This window comes from Strix uralensis, chromosome 3, assembly GCF_047716275.1.
Source record: "Strix uralensis isolate ZFMK-TIS-50842 chromosome 3, bStrUra1, whole genome shotgun sequence".
Classification (NCBI taxonomy): Eukaryota; Metazoa; Chordata; class Aves; order Strigiformes; family Strigidae; genus Strix; species Strix uralensis.
In genome coordinates, this window is record NC_133974.1 from 90,189,442 (window position 1) to 90,211,737 (window position 22,296).

At 43.2% G+C, this 22,296-nt stretch overlaps 1 protein-coding gene across 1 annotated transcript in view; it reads right to left on the reverse strand.

The window, feature by feature from the left end:
• SRD5A2 (steroid 5 alpha-reductase 2) overlaps window positions 1-22,083 on the reverse strand; it is a 28,147-nt gene extending 6,064 nt beyond the window's left edge. Inside the window, exon 1 of the mRNA XM_074864831.1 lies at window positions 21,778-22,083. Coding sequence (XP_074720932.1) covers window positions 21,778-22,061 — 284 coding nt within the window. The 5' untranslated portion in view covers window positions 22,062-22,083. The remainder of the gene's footprint in view (window positions 1-21,777) is intronic.
• Window positions 22,084-22,296: the final 213 nt, after the last annotated feature.

The window sequence follows — 22,296 nt, forward strand, 5'->3', positions numbered from 1 at the left end:
TGTATCCCTCTTGACAATCCATATCATCCTTGGGAGAGTGAAATGAAGAAGTTATATTCATATTTGTTAGGTATTTTCTTAGCTGGCCAATTAAGTTCTGTATGTGGTAAAATCTACACTCTTAATTTCCTTCTGTTGCCCTCCTGGGCTTTGGATGGTGCTCATCATACCAGTATATAAGCACTGTTGATAAATAATTCACATCCCAGGTTGCCAATATCAACTTGAGCAAGCTGAGGCATAAAATGTCATAACATTATAAATCTAGATTAAATCGTACTGAGTGTATCTGAAAGTGAGTAAGCAGAGTACAAGCAACAACATGTTAATGTATTCACTGCTTTCCAAAGCAAGGCAAGCCAGATTTCCAGCAATTAAGACAGTTGTGATGCAGAAGTTCTAAATATTTCTATACTTAAACCTAAGAGGTGTGGAAAATATTTTTCAGACAGTGGTATCACATTTGTCATATTTATTACAGTATGGAAAGGAATGGTCTTTGGAGTAATGTTACCAATAATTACTAGTTTTGCCCTTGGGAAATGGACTGCTGGAGTTGTGTGTAGGCAAGGCCAGCTTTAGCAATCTGACCTGACTGTTGAAGTAATGTTGACAAATTGGACTTTAACAGCTATGAGAAAAAGTGAGAAACTTGCAAATGGAAACTGGGAAAAAGCAAATTGTATAGAAGAGAGAATGATATCAAACTACACAAAGTGAATTCAGGAGGCAAATTTATACAGCAGATTGGAGTGGGACTTGCACTGCTTTATCTTTTGTCAAAACCAGTTATGTTTGAGAGTCTCTCCATTTTTACAGCGGATACAAACAGAAGTTTCTAGCATGAGCTGGCATTTCTCAGCTCCCAGCAAAGTTGATTGTTGCCGTGGTGCTTCCTGGTGCTGCTGTTGCAGGGTAAAGGTCATAGGCCCTTGAAAGGTGACTTGTCCTGCAAGGCAAAAATGAGCCATAGACCTACCTATCTACCATGGATGCAGTGGATGCAGGACAGAAGGAACCAGCTTGTGAAGTATAAGTACAATTGCAGGGGAGTCAGAAGGCATCAGCTTTTTTTTTTTGTTGAGGGAGTGAAATCCTGGCATTGCTGAAACCCCATCTCATAGAAGTTCTGAAAATCCAAGTCAGGAATTCATCCAAGAATCATTGTTGCCGAACAATTTCTTCAAGGAAATCCACTTGGGTCTGTGAATCCAGAGGCCGGGTTCACTTCTCTGTATCTGAACAATGCCTTAAGTCTTTGTTTTAATACAGTACTTGTCAGCTTGTACTACCTGGCTACTTGAGGGTGCACAAACTATTCCTGATGGATTTTGAAAAAACAACTGAAATAAAGCAGGGACATTTAATAGGTTTAAATATTCCATGGAGGAGTCTGCATCTCTGCTGGAATTATTTTGCAGTGTGAAAATCAAAGAGGGACCAAAGGCCACCATTTTAGAATAACAGAACAAAACCTGACCTTTTGGATTTAGACCAATGACAAATTTGACCTTTTTCTTTCAGTGCAATATTGATGACTAATCCTTTATTCCTTTATTATCTTTACTGGCCAAAGGCACTGCATCTGACTAAACCATTGCCAACAACTTCTTTTAAATGAATGATTAATAAATTATTCATCTTCTTGTCCATCATTTATTTTCCAGAAGAACAGGCTTTGAAGAGAAAATCATTTGACATGGCATCAAATTTCATCTTAAAGGTGAAGTTCCTTGAAAACTCCAGAGACCCTCACCCAAACTGGGGGAAACTATAGGTTTGCCCTTCTTTCCACAGAAGGTGGAAATCTTTTCACAAATGTTACCATAATCCACTAAGAGTGGGCTCTCAGTCCTCCACCAACAGCTTGTTAATTGGAGGTCTTTATGCTGCTGCTGTGCCTTCTCCTCTCCAGGGCCCAGACGCAGTAGTTCAGACAGTAGCAGCTCATGTTTTCCAGTCTGGAAACTTGAGGTGTTTCCAGTGCTCATGAGGTGTTTTACACCTGGAGCAACTGGGTCAAGAGCTTGGGGCTGGCAGCTGGGGATGGGGGTACCTGGCTGCTTCCTACCCGTGCACCCTGTGGGACACCAGCCTACTGCTGTATCTGCCCATCCAGCCCTCTGCCAGCAGGCCCTCTCCTGGGCCTAACTGGGATGAACTAGAGGACCGGAATCAGAGATACTGCAGAGGTGGGCAGGGCTGATGTGATGCTTTTCCCCTTGAAGGAGGGTGCTGGCCATAACCAAGCTTGTCCTACCCATGCTGGGGTACTGTCTGAATGCCCTGGCCCATCCCGTGACCCTGGCCAGCCTCCAGAAGAGTCTTATGGACTTCTGACCAGGGCTGCTCTGAGTCCCTGCAGGGTTTTTTCGGCTCCTCTTGGAGGATGGGGGCAGCCAGGTCCTGCCCTGCATCCCTGGTGAGGATGAACCAGTGTGCTCAATGGTTCCTGAGAACTGTTTCCACGCGGTCTAGGCTCCACACGCTCCAGTTCCTCGCTTGTCCCACCCAGACGTACAAAAGGTAAGGAGGGCTGGTGGTCCAAGTGAGGCCAGGCAGCCAGGCCCTCGCGAGAGCGATGCCATCAGGGCCCTCACAGCTCACATGTAAGCTGAGCTGACTCCTCGGTCAGCTGGGGATGTGCATTGGAAGACACTTCACTGAGCAGTGGGTATGGCCACAGTCATTCCAGGGGTCATGCAGTGGGTGAGCCATGCCCCTCCTGCAGGGGAACGACACCCTGCCACATCGAGAGCACATGTCACAGCCCCTTCTCTTGCACCCTGAAACCCCCTTGCTGAGGTGCTGTCTGCACTTCTCACCACTTTATTGGCACCTTCTCAACCAAAGGCCTCGCTAAGTCAGAGGACACCCTCCCCAGCTCCTTCCCCCTCTGTCCCCAGCCTCGCTGGCTGTCCAGGGCACCCAGAGAGGGAAGGCTGATGGGAGCCATCCTGGTGGGTGCAGGCCTGATTTCCTCTCCCTCTCCTGCCTCTGCCTGGCTACTCCTTGGATGCTTTCAGGAAAGGATGGGTACTGTGGTGGGCACTCAGCTCCGATCTCACCTTTGCTGTTCTGTTTTTAGTTTTGACTCTGACTCTCACCCAGTCCCTTTTCTTGTCACTGTTTGGGACTATTATTATTTCCTCCATCATTATTCGGCCTCTCTCTAGACTCTTCGCTACAGCTCCCTTCTTAGGGGGATGCTTTTGGTTTTCTTAGTTTGTACAAATACCTGTAACACAGGTGATAAGCAAAAATATGTGATTTGTGTTACACTAACTACAGACCAGTCAGACCTGAAAGGACTTCCCTGGTATGAAACAGTGGAGTTCCTTTTGATCTGTCTTGTGAACAGGTTGAAAAGATTGGTGTCCAAACCTGGGGAGATTACACCAATCTTAAAACAGTTTTATTTGCACCTACAATTAACAGCATAGGAGTCTTTGCCATAGCTTGTCACTGGAATCACATTGCTGAGGAGCTGCTGGCACCCTTGGCATACCTGACCACTTGGATGGAGAAGGCTCAAGATGTTCACAAACGTAATGGAATTCTTCTACTTGGGGGTATCTGTGATGTCCTGCCCAAAACCTCTAATTATTCTGGATTTAATGATGTCGTATGACATGTCCCAAAGACATCTGCTGCTGAAGATTCTGTGCTAAAATCTGCACATATTTTCTCTTTTTGAGCCCAATCTTGTAGGTTATTTGTGGATTGCACTCAGGTATTTTTTAACTTTTACTATTTTTAAGTTGTGTTACACGGACTTCCATTGAATACCTACAGGAGAAGACTGTCAAGTCTATTATCCATGTATAGTCAACACCAGCGCACAACCTGGCACGTAATTTTCTTGTGCCCAATTCAAAATTTTTCAGTTATCCCAGATTGGGTTTAAACAAATGTGACAGTTAAAATGCCAGTTTCAAGCAGCAGGCAATCTTGCTATCAGTTCAAAGGGTAAGTAAAACAAAATACCCCAAAATACTTTCAAAAGTGAAACCAAGCATTTTAACTCTCCCTCATCATGATGTCTACAGATGCCCTGGTGTCACAAACTGGGGTAGAGCTTCTTCACCCCTTATATTCCACTCCTCAAACATCCCACCCTGAGATGATTTGCCCTTTCCTACTTATTCTTACGCACTCTGTAGTAGCCCTAAAAGGTCAACAAGCCAAGAATATTTAAACAAGGAGAGCAAGTAGGTTATTAGCAACCACTTGTACTGCACAGGGTGGATTGTGTCCCTTTTGCTAAGAAGGTGTGCACAGTGAGACATGCTCTGGCACAGCCTCAAGGACAAAATCTGGGCTACCATCCAGGTCACACACATGCCAGCAATGCCAGCAGGCAGGAGTGCTGGACTGGCTGTTAAGCCTCTGGCAATACCCACTGCAGGTACAGGACAGTCGGCAGATCTCTTGACTGCAGTGTTGCAGGTGTATCTCATCTCCTGACGTAAGGAAGGCTGTGAATTCAGAAGCTGGGCTTTCTTCTGGAGCTGCTGTCTAGCTCCAGCTGCCTGCGGAGCCCACCAGTGCAGAGGGTGTGCAGTGGCTGTGTGTGCCACTGGGTGATGGCCAGCTGCAGGGCATGTCTTCCTTCCCTGGGGCAGGGGGCTGCTCCGTGCCCAATTTCTGCATCACTGGGACTGTGTGAAACCATCAGATAACTGTAATCACTTGCTGGTCAAAGGCCCAGTTTGAAAATTCATCATAAATCATTGTCTAGTGACTGTGATGGGAGCAAGACAACTCCCTTTTTATTTTAATCACACAGATTTACAGATCTAGCTATGACTTTCCAAACCACATGCAAAACATCCTACTTCCATGTTCCTCCAAAGACCCTTGGACAAACTTGTGATGACTACAATTTAAGGAACAAGAAAGATACATATATTACTGAAAAGCTGTATAAGTTCAGCTATATAAAACAACAGTAAACCTGTCATGTCAGATTAATTTCTGAGTATTCTGTCTAAAACAATGTGCTCAGTCTACAATCCTTGGGCTGTTTGTGGCTCACTCATTAAATTCATCCAACCTGAAGCCTGTTCATAGGGACACTCTTTCTTTGTGGTCTCTTAGTAGCAGGTTCAGGGTTGGATGAAGACTTCTGGCAGGAGCAGACTCATCTTTCCTGGGCAAGAGATGCAGGCACACATCTGATCAAGGGATGGGAGAAGGACTGAGGAAACCCTGAGACAGATGGCACCACACTTGGGTTTGGGGAGTTCTTGAGAAGAAGGACAATGGAGAGCAGAAAGTCTGGGCAGCACTGATTTAAGGCAAAGACAGCAGAAATGCAGAAAGATTCAGTGGCGAAACAGGAAGAGGTGTGGAAGAGACTGCCATACTGAACTATTGGGGCTGCTGAATTTGGACTGGAGTTTAACATACAATATTAGAAAATAATTTATTTGGGAGAGCTGAATAGCTGTGACCAAGAGCTTTCATGATGCTGAAAGGAAGTAAGTTTGAATGCAATGAAAATAAATTTCTGTAATATAAAAACAACATTGAAGTAAAGAGCTTGGTAGGACTGGGAGAAGAAGGGGGATAACCACAAGTTACAGACACAGGCAGGTCCTTTAAAAAAGAGAAGAAAAAGTCTAAAGGTTTGGAATGCATACTCATTTTCATATTTCAGGGGATATATTGTATTCCATTTAAGAGAGGCAGAAGGTAGCAGCTGCCCCAGGCAACTGACCATCATTTACCGCCCTTTCTTTTGAATCATCTGATATTGGCTTCTGCCAAGACAGAGTGCTGACTGTGAAGGACCTCTGCTCTAATAGAGTATGATAACTTCAGGGTTTCATAATGTCTCACAACCCATCTAGCATTACACACAAACTGAATGAGTTAAAATGATAGAGTAAACTCCCTAGAATAGATGAGATTAACACCAGCATTTATGAGCAAAGCTGCAGAGTGATACTCACTATCCCAGGAAGGCTGACACCATGGATGACAGCACTTGCAGAAGCCAACTTCATCAAAGACTGACAGTCAAAGGGAATCAGCAACTGCGCTTGACTTCTGGCCACAGAGTTAAATACAGACTTCAGGTTGAATCCTTGGTGCCGGGTCAGAAAAACTCAGTTGCTTATAACTGCATTTGAATAAAGTGGGATTATAGGAAAAATATACAAATATTTGCAAAAGCATGTGTTTCTGATGTGGATGGCTAAAAATAAAATGCTGCTTCTATATTACTATCATAGCTGAAAAAAAACATGATGCATTTGACCTTGATACATTTAAAGAATCTGAGCAACGTAATGCTCAGTTCCAACACTATAAACACCTAAAATCAGTCATTCTGACCATCTAGCACAAGTCAGTAGTGCCTCATTGATTGCTACAAATTTTAGGCATGCTATACAGTTAGCAAAGTAAGAAGGACAAATACAGTTTACAGATGAAATGGAGTACTCTTCACATTGCATACAGGAACTATTAGATGTGCTACACTTAATAAAGTACATGTCATTGAAAAAAGGAAGGAAAATGGAAGGGACAGGACCTAAGAATGGGTATTTGGTTTTAATTAGTAAAGAACTGTGTAGGCTTGACTCCAAGGCAAAAATTTTTGCTTTTCTAAATTCACTGCAACAGCAGGCAGGTTTCAAAAGTGTTTTGCAAGTTTTTTTATAAATTACTTCCTTACTCCTCTTCTTCTTCTTCCATCACTTCTGAAACTGACACTGGATAAATCTGGTATTTCCTAGTGATTACCAGCATTCAGTTAGAACCAACAAAGAAGAATTCTTTCTTGTCACTTGTAAAAAAAGGCATTGAATTGTGAAAAGCATTGATCTTTTCTACTGGCTTTAGCAGGTATAGAAACAAAACCCTATACCTCAATTATTATGCATTTTCTAAAGGGAAACTAAGAACAGAATTGTTGGGTTTGGTGCATTAACAAGATGCATCAGCAAGTCACAATCCATCAGCAAGTTACACTCAGTATACATTTATATTAGTATATTTGTTTCTCAAATGTTTCCATTTTGGTGTACAAACACCAAATAGGTTTTAAATACCCTTAATTATGAAATATTATTTTATTTATATTTGTTATTAGCTAACCACTTATTTCTTCCTTTTTGTTTGTAATGTGGAAAGGAGATCTGAGTGAGCTGAAATAAACCTTGTGAAAAATTGACTGAAATCCTATAACCAAAGGTGACTGAAGCAAGAGCCTAGAACCAGCAGTTAATATCTTTCTCACCATCACTTGCCAAACTTGGCAAATTCATTGGAAAGATGGGGATTTGTTTTTAAAATATTTTGCTCTTTCATAGCCAAAGAAGTTGAAGTGAAGCTAGTAGAGCAAAGGAAATAGGTCCTCTGTACAGATCCCTGTTGAAATCATGACCATCACACACAGACCCACAGTTTGTCCTCAGCCAAGTACTACACAGCCAAGTACTGGAGTGCAGGATGTACGGCATGATGGACCTTTTGTCCAAAAAGCCAAACACTAATACTTGTAACAGCCTCCTTGACTGGGAGTGCTATATATCTACAACAGCTGGAGGCAGGACTCATTTCCATATTTAACTTAGGTAATCCTATTTTCTTAAAATAGGTTTGTTGAGTGAAGGAATTGACATAAATTAGATATATTATAGGAGAGGGACGGTAGCAGCAGAAGGCCTTGACCCATGTCTTGACCTCAGTAAGATTTTTTACACTGTCTCACATGTCAATCTTATAAGTAACTTGGGGTTTCCTGGTTTAGAGGATGTTATTTTAAGTGGCTGCAAAATTAATTGATAAATTATATCAAGGGATAGCTAAAAATTGTTCCCTATCAAACTAGAAGGATATTTTGAGAGAGGTTCTGAAAAAGACTTTTCTGGTACTACTCAGAGGTTTGTTTCATGAATGATACACCTCTGGGAAAAAAAATAACATTCCTGATGTTTGTGGCTGGCACAACTCTGGGAGATGCTGAGCACACCAAGAGTGAGGGATAGAGTTTACAATAATCCTGAAATATTGGTTTCATAGTTTTAAAACAGTAGGTGTGATCAGTGAAGACAATGGCAAAATACTGCACTTGGGTAAGACTGACAAAATGTAAAAGACAAGCTGGAGAACAGGCTGGATAGTAGAGGGAGTGCTGGTAGCTGAGCATGAGCTAATGATGTCAGGCTGTTGTGAAAAAGGCAAATGTTAAAATGTAATGTGGGAATGGAAGTGCTGTTGGAGACACCTGAAGTAATCATTCCCCTTTGCATGGTGTTAATAGGAACTTAAATTATACTGTGTCCAGCTGAACTCTGCACTTTACAGAAGATGAGGACAAAGTGGAAGCAGCCCAGAGAAAAACAATTGTAGTCTAGGAAATGTGACATGCAGAAAACTGAAGGACTCAGGGTTGTTTATACAACTGTATAAAAAATTGCTGCAAAGAAGAAAGAAATGAAACATTCTCCTTGTCTACCGGGAACAAAATAAGAAGTAACAGGCCTAAACAGCTGTACAGAAAATGCAGCTTAGGCATTAGGGAAGGACAGAGAAGCACTGGAACATACTAGCTGAAGGGTTGAAGGAATCTCTATCAATGGCAATTGTTAAGGACAGGCCAGACAAACATCCATCAGGAATGAGAAGAAAATTTGAGGACTATGCGCAGCCAGGAACTATCTGGGAATGGGAACTTGGAGCTATCTTTGTGAGAGAGAGGCTCTGACAGAAGCTGGGGTGCAGGGATGAGATCTGGAATAAGCTGAGCAAAAAAAACAGCACAAGAAAATCTTTTGCTCAGGCTGCAGACTGAACTCAATGCCAGGCCAGCTATCTCAGCTGAAACCCTAACTAAACTTGGTCCAGATTTATACTTGTATGGGGATTAGAGGACAGGACAAAGGTCAACACGACTAGAGGGATTGTGGTGACAAAAAATGTGCAGATCTCATGGTGTTTCATGATTGCCTCTACTGCTTGATCGTATCTAAAGGGCAGCAGCACTTAAAGATTAAATGTCTGTTGTTTTATCTAAGCAATGGTGTGTCAAAGGCTTAGCCAGCCAAAGCATATATTTCAGCAAGGTATCTCACTCTTTTCTTCTCCAGAAATAACCACTCGATATTTATGAAGACAGATCACTTTGTTCCTATTGCTAAACTGTGGGTGTCTGCCAAAAGCATGAAACGTGTGCCAGAGTAACTTAACCAGACACTACGCTACGCACTTCAAAAAGCTCATTGCTTCACTGGAGCAGAGAGTTCAGAGAGTTCACAGAGGCTGAGAGTGTGAGCAGAACAAAAGGATGCATCTACATGAAAAATGGCACAAAATCCAAGGATACACAAATCTGTGCTCTTACAACTGCATTTATCAGAGAAAGTGTAATTATTTTCCATAAGCAGTCCCACATGGGGCTGAGAAATGACCAAAGGAAGCCAGACATTTGGTAAGCTATCCCTCTCCAAAGATAAATCTTGGTCAGCCTGTATCCAATCAACATACCCTAGACTCTAGAGTTGCAACTAGAATTGGAAGACACATTGCTAACAGTCTTTAAAATACCCTTAACTGGCTTTTTCCATTCTAGTAATTCCTTCTTTTCCTCTTCTATGCCTAAACTCCTGCTTTGTCTCCATTCTGCTCTTTCAGCCTTCCTGACTTTGTCCTTCCTTCTTAAGATTCTCATCTCCTTTATGGCTCTTCATGTGCTTTTTTTCCAATTAGGAGTTGTCCCTCTCGCTGCCCTACCACTGCACTCTGCCTCTCTTTCATTGTAGTTCTTTCACCTTTGTCCCTCTCCTTCTGCAGTTATGACTGTGTACCTTTAGCAACAGGATTGCTGCTCTTGGGCTTCCTAGCAGGTCTTTGTTTCCTCTGCAGCAACTTTCCTAGATCCTGTAGCTGGAAAGGACTCAGTAATGACACAGGATTAGTATGGTTTATATTGACCTGTACATGAAAACACATCACCCCTCCTATACTATTTAATTCCACATTCTGTTGGCTTTGCGCTGACTCCATAGTGTCACATTTCAATAAACTACAAACTCTTTGAGTAACTGGGACATATGACAGCATTGATCTACACAGTTGCTGCAACAGAAGCTGGTTGTTTGTTCCAGAGCAACAGTGGGCACTCGTGGACATGAGGAGAGGTGCAGACCTCCCGGGTTTCCTCTCTCCCGAGTGCCCATGCAATTGGTTTGTGTGAGGGAGGAACAGGCCAGGTACCTGGTGGTGGAGGATTGCCAGTGCCAGTCTCTAGCTGGGGAGCCTGTCCACCCTTGGGGACCTGTGAGTGTCTGAGATACACACCTAAGGACACGGGGGCATTAGGTGACAGCCAGCTGTGGAAGTCTCACCCTCAGCACAAAAGACTTGACCCATCTGGGTTGTTTATTCTGCTACAAGTAGTTCGAGATTGTAAGCTATATGTTGCTGTAAAAAAAACCCAAACCAAACCAAACCAAAAAAAACCTGAGAAAACTGAGGTTGTAAACTAAAGCAGTTTCTCTCTAGCTCTGTTTTATAGATGCTCCTATCAAAACCAGTTCTAAGTCCTGCCTCTGCTGAGAGTGCCTCTTTCAACATGCAGCAGGGTAATGGTAGAAGATTTTTGACTGTTTCACCACAGTCCACAGAGTTCAGAAGTGCATCACCAGGTCATCTTCTTCCTTACTTGTTACTATGCAAAGAAATGCTATAAGAAACTGAAAGATTCAGCAATAAACCTCTGCAGCAGTTTAGGCCTGTTGTGTGTTGGGAGTGTCTTCTTCATAACTGAAATGGCCAGAAACACTGCATACATTTTTTTCCAAAACAATCAAAAATGTTAAAGCTGAAAATTATAATTTCTAAACCCTTAGGCTCACATTTTGAAGAATATTGGTTGAAATGTTTTACTCTTGGAAAGGTAGTAATCCAAATTTCTTCTGAACCCGTATGACCTCATGGCATCCATGGCGGTACAGAGAGGAACAAAATTTGAAATGGCCCGGTCAGGTCCTGAGTTTGTGCTCACATTAGAATGATCAGAAGACTTAATATCATCTTTTTTTCCTGTGGAAAAGTGCTACGATGGGCTGACTCTGACTCACGGTCACCTTTGCTCTCTCCCAAAATGTGTTAAAACATTTCCTAACACTGAAAGTTGTTAAGTGAAACACTCAACACATAGGAAGTGTCAGGATTAAAGTGTCTCTTGATATCTGGATACTGCCCTCTCACATCTCCTTCTCCCTTCCATTTCTTTTCACTCCTGCTCCACCTTCTGCCCTAGCTGTTTCTAACAATTCTCCTACTTATCCCTTCCTGTGCTACTCTCTTTCACCTGACCTTTTTATCTCTTCCCACCTTCTAGCCCTGACTGTAAGTCTCACAGTGGTTTTATTTCTCTGCATTCAAGACTTGTATTTTCCTAATCCATGCTGCCAGGACTCCAGCTAGCAGACCACTTTTTCCCTGTTGAGTACCCTACCTGCCAGAAATGCATCAAAAATCCTGCTCTGCCCCTACAGTCTCGGCCTGGACAATACTTGGCTGGATGGCAGGTTCACACACAGTGATCCTACTTATAGCCTCTGATGAACCAGAGGCACTGCTCTGCATGGGCAAACTCTGGAGATGTTAGCTGACAAGCTGACAAACTTTATGTTTGAACAAATACAAACACATTTCTCAGAAACAACTCTGCCAAGTTTAAATTGCTTTTCCTGAGAACAACCAGAGACACATATCTACACTCTAGTAACCTTAACTCAGGCCAAGTTTGAAAACATGATTCTCTTTTTTAAAAAAAAAGGGTTCTAAAGAGGAGCAAATAAACACAAAGAACTTAATAACATAACGTAAATACAACTTTTTTTTCCTGTCCTTCATTGTTCTCAGGAGTGGCAAAAGTTTTATAGATGCACATGCATTGTCCTACCCCAGGTATGTGACAGGAGTCACTGGAAGGTTTGCAGGACCATGCTGTCCAGAGGTATTTTCATGTGCATCTCTAGCAGGAGACCACGCTAATGTGACTAGACTGCTTTGAGTAGCCCAGCTAGCTTATTCAGAGCTCTCTTCAGCCTTCCTGCCCCACACCAAATGATGACATGAAGACCTTGCTCAAGGGGATCTGGCTTTTTAGGAAAGTCACCCAGCCTATCTTTACCAATACATCAAAGTGCTGCAGGTTGTCACTCTGCCCCAGGATCTGCTCCAGCAGAGTCCTGCCTGGGAATTGATCTGTTCCTTAACATCTCTGATAGGCAAACCCTCTTTCTCTAGTAGACAGCACATCTCTTTGCAGACAACCTTGATACAGTGACATTTTCCAAAGACATTTCTGGGAGGCAGTCTCCCAGCATGGAAAGTATTGGATTAAGTTGATGAACTCTAGCACAGTTAACAAGTGAAACAGCATTTTATATATGGCAAAAGTTGACTGTGGGTGTTGCTACTCCATTACCTGTTTATAGAGTAATTAGGAAGGAAGAGGTCAAAACTAATCTCCTTCAAATGTGACCTTCTTTCATTGCTATTGCAGTTCACATTTTGATGCGTCTTTCTAGGAATGGTGAAAGTTTCTGCCCATCCTTAGGTATTAATAGGGCAGCACTTGATGTTTCAGAAGTTCACAGCTAGATAAAATTTAGCTGGGTCTTAAATTGAATTTGCAACTATCCAAAAATAGATACATTTTTCTTCTTATCAGTTGACTTTTTCCATGCATTTGCACTGAATATTTTAACCCAGTTTTAGTATTAAAATTTTTTTACAAAATAATTTCATTACTATTGTTATATCTATGAGATATTCCAAAAATAATTACAATGTCAGCTGAGTGGTCAGCAAAGATTAACACAGCTCTTATGTTCAAATGGTGTAGACGTACATGAATTTAATTATTTGACCAAACTCAGTGAGGATCACCCTACTGATCAATTCACCTGCCAGATTCAAATCAACATCTAGAGGGAAAGAAGGACACTTCAAGGTGTGTAACTTATTTTGATTTATAGTTTGAAAGTATTTATTTGTCATAATTCTTCTTGACCAAAATGACTTTAATTTTGAAGGAGATACCAAGAATATAACTTATGCCAAGGGAAATAGGTGCAGTGTCTGGGATGGACATATATTTATAATCATACTACTAGGAGGTTATTCCATAATTTTTTCTTCTTAACAGAGTTTCCTAAAACTGGGAAATGACCTAATTGTATAAGCTTTTGAGTACACAAAGGGGCTTGTGAAAATTTGTCCTTTTGTCAATCTATATTTATTGGCTCAGTAAAAAAGTGCTACCTCCTCCCATAGACTTGTGGACCTTGAAAGAGCAAGGTCCACAACAAATTTCCCACTGTGCATATGGAATGAATCTTAATGCTTTTCCCTTGCTTGTTATTTCCTACTTAAAAGAGCAGCCCCAATAAGGGAATAGTACAGACATCCCATGATTAAAACAAGTAAGTTCTTTGTTTCATAAAAGCATTATTATTTGTAAGTAAAAACATTTACTGAAACTCCTGTATATAATTTAATCTTTTTTCTCTCTGTCTTAGTATAGCCCTTTATAACCCTGCTTTTCCAATATCAACAGCAGGAATCTGGTAATGCAAATCCAGATCCTCACCAGTCTTATCAAAGCTCAGTGGAGTTTGGTGCTCAGAATGTACCTTCTAAAAAATAAGGCTTTAAACTCCCAGGATAACAAGTGTTGTAACGTCCTCACTGGGCCCAAACCTCACATAGGTGAGATCAGAGGGGCCTGCTTGTGCCTTGGCGACAGCCTCATGGCTGGGATTTTAGGTCTTTGCCCTGGGACTGCAATCTGAACAGCTCTCTGCAGAGCAGCTGGGATTGAGCGCCCACCAAGCCTTTGCGTATTCATCAGTGACAGGCAAGTAGGAGTGACAGAGAAGTTTCAGAGGAAACATGAATAATCCTTTAGCTATGGCCCTGCTCCAGGTAGCAGAGATGGAATGAAGAGAAAAAACTTCTGTGACCTGCTCTGTGTGTATTGTGCTTCCCTTTATTTCTGGAGGACAGAACAGACATTCTGTGTATGGAGCTCAGGCCAGTGGACTGGCTGCAAGACAACAAATGTCATCTAGAATCGCAAATTGTGTACAGCACGCAAGCACACAAAACCTTCTTGAACAATCAGATTAAGTAATTATGGCCTTAGGTGGCACAGTAGGATCAGTGGGTATGATGAGGAATGGAGAGCAGGAACATGGCACACAATAATGCCTATCTGGGAAGAAAACCTGGAGCAAAAAAACCCCAAACCATAAAGGATTGTAAAGCTGCCTTGTAGTGACAAACTAGCACAAATGGATTGGCATCAGACAGAAATATACTGTTAACAGGCATGTTGTCTTGAAAGGAAGTAAAGAAACGTAAAAGTCTTATCTCTGCAGAAATTCTTCCAGTCCAAGAGATAAAAGGAAAAATTATGTGGGTACACTTTGGGCTGGGCAAAAACTATAGGTTTCTGTAATGTTAGCCGCCTTTCCAAGGGGAAAGGAATATATAAATAGAATTATTTGTGCTCATAGTTCGGAAGGCAATCAGCTAGTATTCTATTTTGAGAGCATAATTAGGAAGTATTTAATAATGCTAGAGGAGACTGCAAAGAAACAAACTCCACACCAGCACCGGGTACATGAAAATATTACACTTCTGTGGCAAAGCATACAAAGAGAGACTTTTGTTGACTATCCATACATTAATTTGAGGAACCTGGGTAAAAATAGCAATGAATCTAGTATTTTCACTGAAGAAATTAGATATTAGCATTACTGAAACTCACTGGGATAAGTCACAAAAAGTTAAACTCGTTGACTGGAGAGAAAGGAACGCACGAAAGAGGCAGAGTGAATGGCCAGCCTCTGTTAGGGATATCGCTATCAGATCTAGAGTTACTGATAAGTCCAACGAGCAGGAGAGAGGACACAAATATATTACTGTGTAGCTGGTGAAGGCCAAAACGACTCTGGTTAGGGCCTATTGCAAAGCATCGAAGTGAAGCAAAACAGAGAATAGGATTTGTTACTTGTCAAATACCTGCATGTTGTGTATTGGAAGATTAATGATAGGTTTCATGAGGCCAATAATAAAAGTCTTTAGTTATTGACACATAATGATGGTGACTTTCTAAGACAAAAGGATAAAATAACTATTTCTATGAGAGGAAAAAAGTAATCTCTGGATTTAATCTGGTGGTTATTATATGGTCTGATTATATATTATTAGCAAGGAGAGTACCACTTAGAAAACTAAAGACATACTTCAAACTTAATCTAATCGCTCTGTTTACCCACTTCATGTTTCAAAAAACATAACTAAAACTCCTTATGAACTAATACAAAATACCTCTACAAATTATGAGCAAATTAATTTATAAATGACATACTCATTTGGGGCCTGCATCTGTCTGCATTTCTCTGGAGGCCTGAGCTGCTTTTCTTGCTGATCACAAGTAGGCACACCTACACAAAAAAATGACCAGCTTGTCCAGGTAAATGCTGCACCTGCCTGACCAACCAGGCAGTACCATAGGCTTAAAAAGGGACTACATGAGCCACATTCTGCAGAGCCTGGGAAGAGGGAGAGTCTTTTTCTTTCTCCCCCCAGCTTAGATTTGGAGACAGAGGAACTGGCCAGAATGAGTGTAAAAAACTTATGCAGGGATACTGTTTTCAAATGCTCCTGGTTTCCCATTCTTTTGCCATGAAAGCCTGCATTTCTTGATCTTTTTAGAAAGATGTCAATTTGTAGGAAACCAAGTACAGGCACACTAAGTGGGTTACCCGCAACCAACGGGGTTTAGGGATCCACCTGTGTCTGAAAGAGCAGCACACTTAATGTCTGTCACATTCACCTGAGTGCACTTCAGAAATGAAACCAGCAAATTTATATATATATATACACACACACTAACAGAGTAAAAGCTTGGAAACAAAGTTGCAAGAGAAGAAAATAAATAATTAAATGTAACTCTAGGTGGCATTTGAAACTGAAATGCCTCTTTGAATTGCTGATGCCTCAGCTACTACAGGCAGCAGACTGGGGGGCAAATGCAGCACCCTCTCTTTTACACCAGTGTCTTCAGGACTAGTTTTGTAGGTCAGTGAGACAAGGCCTTCCCTCCCTGTCACTGTGTATGGTGGCATCTCCTTGGCCCCTCGCCACTCAGTCTTTCTCACTTCTAAGAGAAATGCAGCATGAAGGTTTATATGGAATTTGATTGCGATGGCTTCCTCTCATCATCTTACGTCTTGTTTCCCACCTTTGGTCTTTGAAGCTGGACTGCAAAATGGAAATGCAGCAAACAGGTTTCTCCCCGCCACCTGAGGGCTTCAGCTGGCATTCTCACTGTATTCCTTAACCAGCACACCCCCTTTAGCAGGAAAGGCTGTATTACAAACTACATTTCAAAGCGAAATACTTTATAAGTCATTTATCACAAGAAGTATTCCTGTATATACATCTTATGCCACTCATCATTTTCAGCTCACATGGCCAGCTTTTCACGGAGATTGCACATACAGATGGCAGACTTGGCATTCAGTGCTTTTCTCACTTTCTTTCTCCTTTTTTTCTGCCTTCCCACTCTGGTAGTTTTGGAGGCCCTACCTTATGAAAGTGAAGAAGCTATGAGCTTATCTAAAACAGATGTGATAAATTCAGATTTTTACAGGACGTTTGTCTTAGCATCATAGAGCATTTGGATTTGATTAAATTCACACCATGCTGTGGTAATAAAGTGCACATTGAGAGATAAAGGGCTGGCTAACTAAGGACAGCAGACCAAAAAGCAGGGGGTGGGATTGGGGATTCCTCCCTCCCCTTTCCTCCCCTCAGCAGCAGCAGTAACCTGCCTTTAGCCCTTCATGAAAGCCTCAGGGAACACACCATCTTGTGCTTGTCACAAAGAGAGAGGCTGCTGCCTAGTGGTAGCAGAGAACGATGGAGAGCGTACCGCTGTCATGGTTCACCACAGGCTGCTGGACTGCTGCTCCCGGGCCAAGGCAGGAAGGAGGGAGGTCTCCTGGCTCCATCCACCTCCTTCTTGCACCCTCTCAGGCAGCAAATCTTTGTATTGGACTGCAGGGCAGGGCGGGGGGCGCTCTTTGGCCAGCAGTTGGTACCCAGATGACCATCTCCCTTCTCTTTTAGCAGTGGGCTGGATGGGAGCACACCACCTGCCAGACCTGGCTCACAGGGCTCCACTGGGCAAGCAGAGAGGTTCTACACAGTCCTGGTCAATGAGAAACCATCAGCATTAACCCAGGGAGTTTCCAGAAGAGGATCAGAGTGGTCCTTACAACACTCCTCAATGGCTTTACAAGAAGTACAAAATTACCACTGATAAAGCTGGCAAATGGCACGAGTTATAGACAACTGGTAAATATCAATGTGCGTAGGACAGCATTACTGAGCACTAAGCCCATACAGAATAGTTACTTTAAAATCAAAGAAATACAGCCATACGAACACAAACCATTCCTAAGGAGTTGTAGATTGTAATCTTGGTTACAGTCGTGGTTACACCAGCTCCAGGGTGTTCAAAGTAGCCTGGAAACACAGGGCTTCCTAGTGTGACTCCAAAATAAAAAGCACTCTTCCGATCTGTAAGCATGGGAGTAGCATATAGGAACAGGAAAGTGATGTCTCTAGATGTGGTACTACAATGCTGGTGGTACTATAACACTGCTATCTTCATTTTAAAATGGATATAGGAAAGGAGGAGAGGAAAAAAGCCACAGGAATCATCTGAGGGCTGAGGGAAAAAAATGTCTTGCATTGAGGGCCTTCAGCTGTGGTTCAGTGACATTATAAATCTGGTTTAGGATACCTCAGATCAAACAAAATGTGTTGTGGCTACTTGACACCATGTCCAAAAGCAGGACAAATTAATTTTGCTGGTTTAAACCTGTTCCTAAATTTATGAAAAGGTAATTTTATCCTGACCAGCTTCGTGCTGGATGAAGTATCATGTGTCTGTACCACTCTAACTCTATGTCAGATCAGGTAATGTCTGTTCCCCTGTAGCTGGCATAAATCCAGCATAAAAACATAAATTCAGCATAAACACCATATCATGTGCAGTAGCTAATTCATCAGAAATATGATCATGTGCTGCTATATTATCTGGATCACACTGGTGCAGATGGAGGACCTGACAGCTCTGTAACAAGCAGATTGAAAAGATGATCTGATTACTGTATAAGTGATATCATGGTAAGAAAGTACTAAAGGATACTAAGGAGTGCTTTAAATTAGCACAGAGTGAGAAACAGCACCACTGGGACAAAATCAAGGCTCGTCAAATTCAAGCAAGACATTTTAAACATGTTGTTTAAGTGATAGTAAAAAGAGTTCAGAAGACTACACTACCAAAGAAAACAGTGGATTCTCCATAGAAAATGATGGATTCTTCACCTCCTGGGGTCTTCAGACCAAGACTTGAAGTTACTCCAAAATACATCCTTCAGCCAAACACAAGCTACTGGGGCAGCACAGCTGGTCATAACATATAGGAAGGCAGAATAGCTAGCAGAGTGGTCTTTTTAAAATCTATGTTTCTCCATTATGGACTATATTGTCCTGCTGAGCATACCTCTAATCAAAGCTTCCCTTCCGCATGTATGTTTGGTTTAATAGATGAGACAAAATTAGGAATGATAAAAGCTTTCCTGTGGAGAGAAAGAAGTCACTAAATTATGCAACAATATAAGAAGAAACTTTTCTCTCTGTTTCGTACAAACATAAAGGAATGCTTAAATACAGATATCAGATGATCAGTAGTAAAAGTAGGAGTAGATTAACAAAACATATTTATAGTTAAAAGTGGAACAGTTTTATTCACTTCAAAATTTTCAAGTCAGAAAAACTGCACCATTAAGTAAATGTAATTTTATTATTGATCAATTGTATGTTTTACTCGTTATACCTGCAGTCAAGTTCAATCACAAAAGTATTTGAAACTGTTGTTAGATTATTTCTAGTAAAGATAATAAATTGAAAAAATACCAGGATGAAGTCTGGCTGTTATATTAAAGTACTGAACCTCTTTTCAAATACCGATGCCGATGAAGTGTCCTAACCCAGTGTGACCAGTAGCCCCTGCTCATACCAGTAGTCCCTGGTAATACGGTTAGCATAACCAATGCCATTTTATAAGGCAAACAGCCATAATACATAAGCGTGCTGATCACATATCACACCAACCCCCTGGCTTCTTCTACCCCTTTTTCAACATTGCAATAAGACAGTTTGCCCACCAGTGCTGTCGCCAGGATGTGGTGGCACCCGCTATGGAACAGGGAAACGTAACAGCACATGAGATACCGCCTATAAAATCCAGCAGCTGCACATGGGCTTAGAGGGGAACTGCTGCTGGATGGCAAACCCTGTTATCCCCCGGTGGTCAGGGATGCCTTCACCATTGTCATCTTCTTCCTCCAAGGACTGAGTAACTTACATTCTTTTAGGTGAAGTCTGAGTCTAGATTACAATTATGGTATCACACGCTGATTATGAAGATTTGACTTGATCTGGAGGGTCCAGGTGACTAAAAAGTCTAGGTATATAAAAATTCTAGATAATAAGAAAGCCATGTAAATTATTAGAAATTTTGTTTAACTGTAAGCTATGCTAACTGCTAAAAATTCTGTGTAACAATAAGCTATACTAACTGCTAGAAATTGTAGATAACAATAAACTATGCTGATTGTTAAAGTTTTTTATGTAATAATAAAGCTCTGATTACAACCACAATCCTGTGGCCATTGGTCATTCTACCAAGGATCCCTCACAGAACCTGCTTGTCCCCATAGCATCAGGTGACACCCAGAAAAACTCCTAATTGCAATTTTTGTTGCTCTTTTACATAACAACAGAGCACTAATATTTAATACGACATTTCAAATACTAATTGATTTGGTAGAATCTCAGAATGGCTTGCATGAGAAGAGGCTGCACACTGTAAGAATAAAACTGGAGTAACATGCAGCATTAGAAACAAAATTGTTATACAGACTTGGTTAAAAAGAGGACTTTCATTTTTAAAAGGGAAAAAGTATACTCCAGCCACAGACAAGAAGACCCCAAATTGTTTGAGAAAGAAAATGTATGAAAACACAGTGCTTCTGCCCAAGTCTAGCTGTAATGTTGAAAAAAGAAGCCACTGACTCAAAAGATGTATGCATACCGGTAGGGTAACAGTTCTTTCAGTTATCTAGTGGTGACCATTGATTTCTGTGTTTCTGAAATGATCGGGAATTCTTGAGAACAGCAGAATGCATTAAATTAAATGTAGTATGACTACATACCATTAATACATTAGCCTTCTGGGAGCCAAATGTGTTATAGGTAGTGTCCTCCAGCTGACTTAGTGCAGCAAAGACAATGTTAGTGATAACGAATAGATCTCTAACATAAGTATTTTAGCACTTTAAACCATTCTCCATTTTAAATTTATCTACAACAGCCTAGAGTTTCTATCCCTAACTGTCTGCAGAGATACTGCTGCTGGATTTTCAACATATTGATTTTGGTTGAGTTGCAAATAATAATTTCTGATCAATTATTACATTAATGTTTTCTATTTCTAGGAAGCCAAACAAAAAATAGAAATAGGGATTGGAGTAAAAAATGGCAAACCAAGTCAGAAAAAAGTTTTGCTTCAGATGTTACATAGCTCTTTACTATGTAATGGCATAACGTTGTCACGTGCACCTGCCATTTGTGAAAAGCCTTTTTTTTCTGTGAACAGAGACCCAAAAGTCAAATTCCTCGTGGAAGAACTCCATAGAAAATGGAAGTGGAGCAGCAGATAAAACACACTCGGCTCAATCTGTCAGCAGATATATTCTGGCCATATACTCCAGGACCAAGTCCCCCTGACTGCAGAACCAGGTGGCAACTGTAGAGCTATGTCACTTCAAAGTTATCACCAACAGTGGGTCAAAACTCTACGTTTTCTTTGAGCTCCTGATTAGTAAATGCAGAATGAATTAGAGTTACAGCATTCACTGACAAAGTTTCTAAAAAAAAATAAAAAAATAAAAAGATAAATTGGCACTTCGGTAGTGAAGTGGGAATGACAAACCGAGCCTAAAGCACCAGCCTCTGTGCAGTGGTGCGGCAAGCCTGCAGGGACCCTGTCCCCGCGCTAAGGGCACAGCCGCGCGGCTCGGTCACTCGCTGCCCCGCTGCCGCGGCGGTTCAGCCCCGGGGCCAGCCCCACGGGGGGCCCACGGCCGGCGCTGCTCCCGGCGCTGCGCTTCTCCGGCCCGCAATAAGCCCCTCGCACGTTCCTTTACATCGTCTTTGGATTAGTTTCACCCAGAACTTTGATCCAGTTTAGCGGAACCTCGTCCCCGCCCCCCCCCCCCCCTTTTTTTTTTTTAAGAGAAAGCAGCACCCGAGTGGCACCTGCTTCTTCCCCCGGTGGCCGGGTCGGGGCAGAGGCGCAGACCCGACCGGCCCCTGCGTTCGAGCAAAGCCCGGCCGGGGACGCGGAGCGGCCGCCCCCTTCGTCCTCCCGCCGGCCCAAGGACCGCGCAGGGGAGCGGCGACGCAGCCGAGACCCGCCCCGGCCCCGGCCCCACCGCAGCCGCAGCCCGGACCTGCCCCGGCCCCGCCGCCCGTTCCCGCGGGTTCCCTCGCCTCGGCACCTCCCCCGCTATCCACGGGAGGCCGCGGCTCTCCGCAGCCGCCGCTCGGGCGCGGGGGGCGGCCCCGGGGGGGCGCGGCGGGAGCCGTGCCCGGCGGCGGTACCTGTAGAAGTAGTGCCAGCAGAAGAGGCAGCACAGGAGGCGGCAGCCCAGCGGCTCCAGGCGGGGCGGGCTGCGCAGCGCCAGCAGCAGCGCGGGCACCAGGAACGAGGGCAGCTCCTGCAGGAACCAGGCGCAGCGCGCCGGCAGCCGGCCCCGCGGCCGGCACAGCCGCTCCTCGTGCTTCCCGTAGCGGGACGGCACCCGCAGGTACAGCGAGAGCTGCAGCAGCGCCAGCGCGCCCAGCAGCGAGCTGAGGGCCAGCACCAGGCCGGGGAAGCACTGCATGCTCGGGGCGGGCGGGGGGTGCGGGGGGGGCACCGGAGGCGGCGAACGGCCCTCGGCCGGCGCTGGCCCCGGCCTTTAATTAGAGCCGCGGCGGTCACCCCGCCCCGCCCCGCCGCGCTGCCTCCCCTCGCCCGGGCTCGTCAGAGGGCGCAGCCCCTCTCGCCGGCGCGGGCGAGGAGCCCCAGCCCGCCCCGAGGGGAGCTGCCCCCCGCGGGGCCCGCGCCGGCCCCTCCCT